This window comes from Leuresthes tenuis, unplaced genomic scaffold, assembly GCF_036924035.1.
Source record: "Leuresthes tenuis unplaced genomic scaffold, fLeuTen1.0.hap1 SCAF_7, whole genome shotgun sequence".
Classification (NCBI taxonomy): domain Eukaryota; kingdom Metazoa; phylum Chordata; class Actinopteri; order Atheriniformes; family Atherinopsidae; genus Leuresthes; species Leuresthes tenuis.
Window position 1 is genome coordinate 22,267,834 of NW_027325361.1, and position 8,244 is coordinate 22,276,077.

The window sequence follows — 8,244 nt, forward strand, 5'->3', positions numbered from 1 at the left end:
ATCAGATATTTTACTATTTATGGAAGAATATTAGCTGATCTTGAATTTTGTGCTTTTAAAAAGTTAGGACAGGGCCATGTTTACTCGTGTGTGGCATCCCCTCTTCTTTCAGCAACAGTCTTTAAACTTCTGGGGATTGAGGAGACCAGCTGTTAGACCTTTGGGAGAAGAATGTTGTCCCATTTCCGGGTTCTTTGTTGTCATTTTTTGTTTCTCAGTGCATCAAATATTTTCAGTTATGAACGGTCTGGACTGCAGGCAGATGAGTCCAGCACTCTTCTATTATGAAGCCATGCTGTTGTATTAGCATTCAGCATTGTCTTTCTGTAATATGCAAGGCCTTCCCTGAAAAAAAAAAAAAGTAATCTGCATTGGAGCATATGCTGCTCTAAAACCTGTATATAAGGAAAACTTTATAAAAATGTTTTATACAATGGCTCCATATGCATTGAAATTTCTTGATCCAAATTTAACTGATCCGGCACAAATTTTAGTCAGTAAATTTGAATGCATATGGAGCCAGAGTGTGCAACACTTTGGAAAGTTTTAGTTTGAATCTAAGACTTGTATTTATCTTTCAACATCGATGGAGCCTTTCCAGATGTGCAAGTTGCCGGTTCCATGGGCACTAATGCACCCTAAACCATCCGAGATGCTGGTTTTCGAACTGAGCGCTGATAACAAACTGGATGGTCCCTCTCCTCTTTACTCCGGAGGATCTTGTGTCCATGATTTCCAAAAATATCTCAGTTTTTGTTTCATCTGATTACAGAACAGTTTCCACTTTGACTCAGCCTAATTTATATGAGCTTTGGCACAGAGAAGAGAGCAGTGTGACTTGTGGCTTCTTCTCTGCATCACAGAGTTTTAACCTGCATTTGTGGACAGCACAGTGAACTGTGTTCACAGACATTGATCTCTGGAAGTGTTCCTCAGCCCATGCAGTGATTTCAATAACAGATTCATGCCTCTTTTTTTCTTTAATGCAGTGCTACCTGAGGGCCTGAAGATCAACAGCAGCCAATACTGATTTTCAGCTGTGTCCCTTGCACACTGAAATGTCTCCTGATTATATGACTCTTGATTATATTATGTACTGTACAGTAGACGATGGAACATTCAAAGTCTTACTAATGTTACAATTAGGAACATTATTTGAGAATTGCTCAACAAATTGTAGATACAGTTTTTGCAGATTGCTGAACCTGTGCTCATCTTTACTCCTAGAAACTGTTGTCTCTCTAAGGTGCTCTTTTTTACCCAATCATGTTACTGGGTGTTGCCTGTTAACCAAACTAGCTGCAACATGTTGCTGTTTCTTTTTGAGTACCATTTATTTCTCAAGTCTCACATGTCCTCTATGTTCAATAAGAAATAAAATATTTGCTACATCATACACACGGTCTCAACCTTTTCAAAATCGGGATCATAGGTAAAAGGATGTAGACACTGACAACCAGTAATTGAAAAATCAGAAGTTTGTACAACTGTTTTTACCATAAATTTGCACATTAGAAAAAAATAGCCTGATAATATTGTAAAAAACTTCTATGAAATAAAAGATTAATTTCATCAAAGTCAAAAATATACTGTGTATGAATTAACTCAGCTGTAATCTACTTGATTTAGATTCCAAAAGTATTGTAAATTCAAGGATGGGTCAATGTGTTAAGTCATTGTAATTGCCCTGATTGATAGATAATGGTAGTGAATGTCCACAAAAGAAATAAATAGATTGTGATTTTTAAAACCTTTCAGCTCAAGTTTAATAAACTATCGTTTGAATGTTGAATACGCACACAGTTTTTATTAGATCTTTTGGATCTGGCTTTGTCACTCTTTATACCCTGAGTTAATCTAAGATGGACATGACAACAATTCCCAATTTAATCTGATAATGAGACAACATGGATAGAAATATCACCAAGGAGCAAGAAGCAAAGAAGTACAGAAACAAATATTTTACTATAATAGATTTGCAAAGTGTGGTAAATTGTGGCTTGTTCATACTCTGTATGTTGTGTGTGAGGTTCCTGTAAAACGTGTGAGTAGCTGTAAGATTTGTTTCATCACTTTGTACAACAAATCTTTGTAGACCGTAAATCGTCTTTGTTAATTAAAATTTATTTCATGTGGAAAAGGCTTTGATTTTTTAGACATTTAATCAGAAATAACTAGAAAACAGTTGTAATATTTGAGTGACTGTCTGAGTGAACAAGCTGTTTTCTATGAGCCTTTGGTGAGCGCAGCCCTCTAAGTGCTGTGATATAACTGCTTATCCAACAGATTGGACATCTCCATCCAGGACAGGTCCCACTGCACTTCTGTCGCATCTTGCTTGGTCGCAGGAAGCGGCACTGCTGGTACGTCCTCTTTAGGAATTGAACAGCAGCTCCGAGTGGAAATAATTCGAAATCTTTAAACAAGCACAGTAAACAGTGATGTGTCTGTAGTTCATGTCACGTCCTAATCAGACAACATGCACATGATAGACAGTGAGAGGTGCTAGCTGACGAGTTTATAGGTGCTGTATCTTACCTGTTGTGCTTAATGAGCCAAACAGTTAGAGGAATCAGGAGGAGAAGCACAATGCCGAAGGACACAACAATCCATCTCCAGTTACCTGATGAAGAGAACAAATTATATTGTTTCAAATGCAAAAACACACAATCATGACACAATCAAGGCATGTTGCAAACAACAAGGGATCATTTTATCACCCTTGGAGGCCCCTGGTTCAATTGTTGATCTGATGCCTGAAAGACATGAAAGTAGACATCTGCCACTGATCCATTTTGACTGAGTGATGAACATTATCTGCTAATGTAACAAAGCCATACCTCGGTCAGTTGTCACTGACAACCAGCTTTCTGGGCTCTCCATCTTTCTGTCCTTGGATGCACACTTGTAAAAGCCTTCATTTTTCAGTGTCACATTCATAATAGTCAGATTTATGACTTTTTTTGAACTGGAAGAATTGAAAATGCCAATTACTGCTCCATTTTTAAAGAAGATTGCTTCGTTGTGATAGTCTGTCCTGTACTGACAATACAAGATCACTTTATCGCCCTCATATACAGGGAGGGCTGGAGTCTTCAAGATGATGCTGCCATCTGTGGATCAAAATAGTCAACATCATTAATTCCTCATTTCATATTGTGACATTTGTTTCAATAGACACCCTCAGTTTGTGATTGTTTTGCAGTCATGTTCTTTTGTTTTCTTTTAATGTAGCATCTTCTCCAATTTGAGCCTTTAACATCAGTGCCAACAAAGACTCACGTCTTACTGTGACGCTGACTGCGCTGGTGCGGCCCTCTGCGTTTTCACACCAGTACAATCCACTGTTCTCACTGGCAGCAGTCCAGACACATGTGTCAGACTTGTTTCCATCAGCACCTCCTGGTGATGAACAAAGCTGCATTTCACTGATTGTGATCCTGTTCGGATGGTGTGGAGAGAAATACCTCAGCCTCCAGCCTGTTGACTTGAGCCGAGACGCAGGACACCGCACAGAGAAATGCTCCCCTTGGAAGAGCAGTCTGCTGCTGGGGCTCATAGTCAGCGAGGGAGGGGGGCGCACTGAGGAGGAACGAACACAGGCTTTACAATTTCATTTTGTAGTGGCTTACAGATTGTTCTATGTTGAGTCTTTATTATATGTATGTATGTATTATCTGTTGCTTTAAATCCACTACTGTCTTTCTGTGTTTGCCTGCAGATTAATGGCTTTCATTGGACCAGAATTTATACAACATTACATACGACAGACTGAGGTTATAACTTCTTTGGCTGTTTTTAAAAGCAGTTGCAGATATGTGTTGTATTAAATGTCAGTCCTGGCGAACACTACCTCTACACCCTCACGTGTTGCCGTGTGCATGTAGGACAAATTTGATGCCACGCTGCAGGAGTTGTAGCTGCCGCGGCTCACCTGACACATTGAGTATGACCGGCACCGCAGTAACGATGGTGTTACTCTCCCTTTGCTTTGCTTTGCAAAAGTAGCTGCCCATGTCCTCCCTTGTTACTACCGTGATGGAGTAGCTATCACCTGAGATCAGGTGCCTGGGGCGCGGGGTTGGAGCAGAATGCGGTTTGTCCTTGTACCATTGGTAGGTCCACGCAAAAGTGGAGTTAGAGTCCACTCTGCACTGCAGAACCACGCACTCACCGAGGTAGATTTTTGATCCTGGGGGCCACACAGACACAACGGCCTGCGAAAGCTCTGCAGGAGCAGGGAACATTCATCATGCTCTTTTTCACACTGGCGTCAGATATGCTGCATATGTGTAGAAAACACGTGCACGCTGTCATGATGTGTTAAGGACCTCCCTTACCTTCAAGTGAAGCAACGTGGAGAATAAAAGCAGCTGCACCTGAAATACAGACAAGCTGGTTTACACAAACACACAAATCTGTTCATAATCTACACCAGCTTGTTCCCAACACTGATGGCACGAGCACAGCGGGCAGCTTGGATTGTTCCCACATGGCGACATGCCAGATACTCACTCATGGTCCAATGTTGCTTTGTGATTATATAATCAAGTAACATTTTTAAAAAGTGCATCTTTACAGGCAAGTTAAATACATTTAATAGCAACATGACTCTCGCTCTGCCCAGAAGTCACTTTGAAGCCGTCTGTGCTGCATTTTTTACCACACACACACACACACACAGCACTGCCACACAGACATTTTAGACTGCTATCCTCCCCATGGGAGCAGAAGGAATGTACACACATTTGCTGTATTTCCTGCTAGACAACCACGCTGCACAGTGGTGTAGCATAGTTTTACTATGAGTATAGAGTTTTAAAGCATAACTCAGGGCTGTCCAGGATGGAATAGCAACCACAACCATTTGGCAGCGCTGTCCAAATCATTTACATTAGTCCTATTCAGATTCTGGCTCGTTCGTATCATTTTAATTTAGCCCTGTCTGAAAGTTCCAGCTTCAGGCTAACAGCATGGCAAAATTTATAACCCTGCATACCACAGCACTGATCAAATACAGTCAGGGAGCCCAGCTTTGGGTCTGTATCAGCACAGCTTTGACAGCAGAATGCAGAGGCTTCTTTTGACACTGTTTGTCCACCAATAGAATATTTTTGTGATTAAAATAGAAATGTATTTGCCCAGCAGAAAGCTGTCTGGAGGTTGGTAACAGCCAGTAAGTTATTATCAATGATACTCACCCAGCAGTAAGGAAACAGGAGTTAGGTTCATTATGTTGAAGACAAAATTAGATCTGTTCCTCCTCTGTTCTTTGAAAATCAGCAAAAGCAAGCTAAAAATATGTTTTGATATTTCCAGTTTTTATATTGATAGATATTTCAGAGGTCCAATGTTGTTTGGTGGCGCCTGCTTCATTTTAGAGACTGTGTGGCAGAATAATGGTATCTGTGTGGAGGAGTGACTGTCAAAGCAAACCACAAACTGCGATGGTCATCTTGGTGGAGACATTTCCTTCCTCTGTGGATTATTTAACAAGCAGAGCCATTTGACAGCAGGACTGAGCACAGCCAGAGATTTCAAACCACAAGGCAACCAACATCCAGCAGTTATAAATTTTTAGTTTCCTCTTGTTTGTCAGCTGTTATGCTCATGTGACCTGTGAGATTTGCTGCAAATGTGAAAGGAATTGATTCAGTCCAGTCCTGCAATTTCACGTTCTCTTAAGTCATTCAGGTTGCTGATGGTGTTTCTTATCTTTTGTTCACTGTTTACATCATCATTTTCTTCTACAGTTTGCTGACTGGGATGTTCATTCTCTCTTGGGGAGCATTTCTTTTTCTTTAGTATAATCAAGATGGATAAAGTTTTGGATTAAATTAGTTCAACCACTAGTCTTTTAGTATTTACCCACTGGCAGTACAGTTTGGGATATGGGATGACTTGCCATGCAGTTGGTGATCTCTCAACTTTTCATAAAGTGCCATTGATAAGCAAGTCCTGTGAAATAATTTTTTTACTCAATTTTGTACTATCATGGTGCCTAAGAATGAAGCTTAATGATCCCTTGACCTTTTCTCTAGCACCTCCAGCAGACTGACATTTGTTGTTTTGGCTGAAATGTCAAAACAAATGGCTGCTGCGCTATTATTTTTCTGAGCCTCCTCAGAATGAAGTGATTATCCGTAAGGATGCCTTCGCTTTTATATGGCATCCCCAGTGGGTCAAAATGTCAACACATCAAATTTGATTTATGACTCCTTACTTGCATCCGCAACAGTGTCTGTATATGAGGGCTGACAACCCAGGTCCTTTTCCATGGCAAATATTTTAGGCCCTTGAAGACATGCACTTTTTTCCATTTTCTGATTGTTCATTATTGTCTGAATTTGTGTCTGAATGACACAGCAATCTTACGTGCTTGTACAGAGCAACATTTCTCACTTACAGAACAAGTTAGGGCTGCATGCAGTCATGTTTACTGGATCACGTGATGTACAAGTGATAATATTTAATGATTTTCTTCACTTTTGAAGGTCTTTTAAAACTGAGACAAATTATCATTCCATGCAGGGTCTTTTATGCGAGGACCAAAACTTTTAAAACAATTCTGAATCTCAGTAGAAGCCAATGAAGGGATACAAAAATCAAAGCTGATGTGGGATTGTTGTCTAGTCTTTATTAGCTTGCCTAACAAGAACCACTTTAAGGTAGGATACAGAGAAGTGAATGTGACAAGTGAATAGGGAGTTGCAGCAGTCTAAATGACAGAAAATCAAGGTGTGCAACTGAATTTCCAGGAGGTTGGGAACGTTAAGTGGATTATTTGTGCAATATTTCTCAGTTAAAGAAAACAAGACTGAATGAGCTTTGTGATGTGAGTGTCAAAATTCCTTTATTGAGCAAAGACAATGCCAAATTCCTGGAGATAGTCCTGATGGGGGGCCAATAAACCGACTGAGCTTAAAAGTCAGAGCCAATCACAAGGACTTTTTATCTATATGTATGTCTCATTAAAGAACTCAAACAGATCAAGCCATAAAATAAATTGATACCAACACTGTTACCGCTGATACCAGCATCCTCACTCCATGGTTTCTGTCCATTATCAGATGCAGCATCTCCGCACTTTTTCTACACCTGAACTAAACAAAAGAGGAAAAAAAACACAGTAGTGACCTCTTCCTTGTTTGGAGCCTCTCTTTATTTAACAATTTAGAGACAAGTAAGAGGTGCCAGCGGAGACTGTTCATTCATGCAAAGTGAAAGTGAAAGAAAAGGTTTTCTTAAACTGATCAGAGGTTCACTTGTTTATATTAGTTTAATAAAATCTCTAACATTAGTTAGAGACCCACAAAAGTCTTAAAATACAAAACCTTCTCAATTCGCATAATGTGAAAAAAGCTGTATTTTCATCTGTTCCCATCTGCAGCTTGTATATTCTATATAATCTGAGTACTTGTATCGACTTTAACATGAGTTCTTATGGCAAGGTGACATGTTGTTGCAGCATCTTGATCATAAAAAACATTTGATGTACTATCCAATCTCAGGCAAATGGCAAATATTTATCGCACGTGGACCAGGACTCTCTCCATCACTGTCATGGGTCTGTCTGCATAAAGCATAAAAATAACCTACAGTGTGTCTGAACCACATAAGTCACACATGTGAGTGCCTTCACTTCAACAGACTGATGGAGATATTATCGTCATGTATTCCATGCCTGGAAAAGATGTGTGGCCTGCACATTTTGAGATTAAGAAATGATGTATTGTTCATGCTTTTTCTGCTACAACAAGCTAAACCGTCTGCCACAAAAGAGGTCTATTAGCAAATGATAGCACAATCGGCGAATTTTATTCAGTTACATTTGCTTATCTTCAGCTTGGTTGCATTCTTGTTAGCATGAGCTAGAGACATTAGCATTAAGCTAAAAAGTCTTCACAGACCCAGAGCTGTTGGGTGGTTGGCATGTTTTATTACTGGTTTACTGATTTTGATACAATCAATACCAGAAGCTCCTGAATTGGAAAATCAGGGAGCCAGGTGAATCAGGTCAGTGTTAGGGCTTGGTGTCTGGACAATCAGCTGTGTTCTGACATTGGCTCACTGTACTCTTGCTGTGTTTGTAATGAGAATGAACTATATGATTTACCTGTTGTTGCGCAAAGTGCAGACCTAATACAGAGTCTGTACCCAGATGGCTCTGAGTATTTGAGATTATTTTTGGGCATCTTTCATACCTTGACTATAATTTGGCCATCTTGTAGGTAAGCCATTTTG

General features: G+C 39.9%; 1 protein-coding gene across 1 annotated transcript; it reads right to left on the reverse strand.

Annotated features, from left to right (window-relative positions):
* Positions 1-1,946: 1,946 nt before the first annotated feature.
* On the reverse strand, positions 1,947-5,476 carry LOC140311347 (cell adhesion molecule CEACAM5-like). Its single transcript, XM_072388726.1, has 8 exons — positions 5,202-5,476; positions 4,341-4,379; positions 3,935-4,228; positions 3,283-3,582; positions 2,841-3,113; positions 2,721-2,756; positions 2,539-2,623; positions 1,947-2,416 (listed from the first exon to the last, which is right to left on the reverse strand). The coding sequence occupies exons 1-8, from the start codon at positions 5,230-5,232 to the stop codon at positions 2,254-2,256; spliced, it is 1,221 nt and encodes a 406-aa protein (XP_072244827.1). The 5' UTR covers positions 5,233-5,476; the 3' UTR covers positions 1,947-2,253.
* Between the last annotated feature and the right edge of the window lie 2,768 nt (positions 5,477-8,244).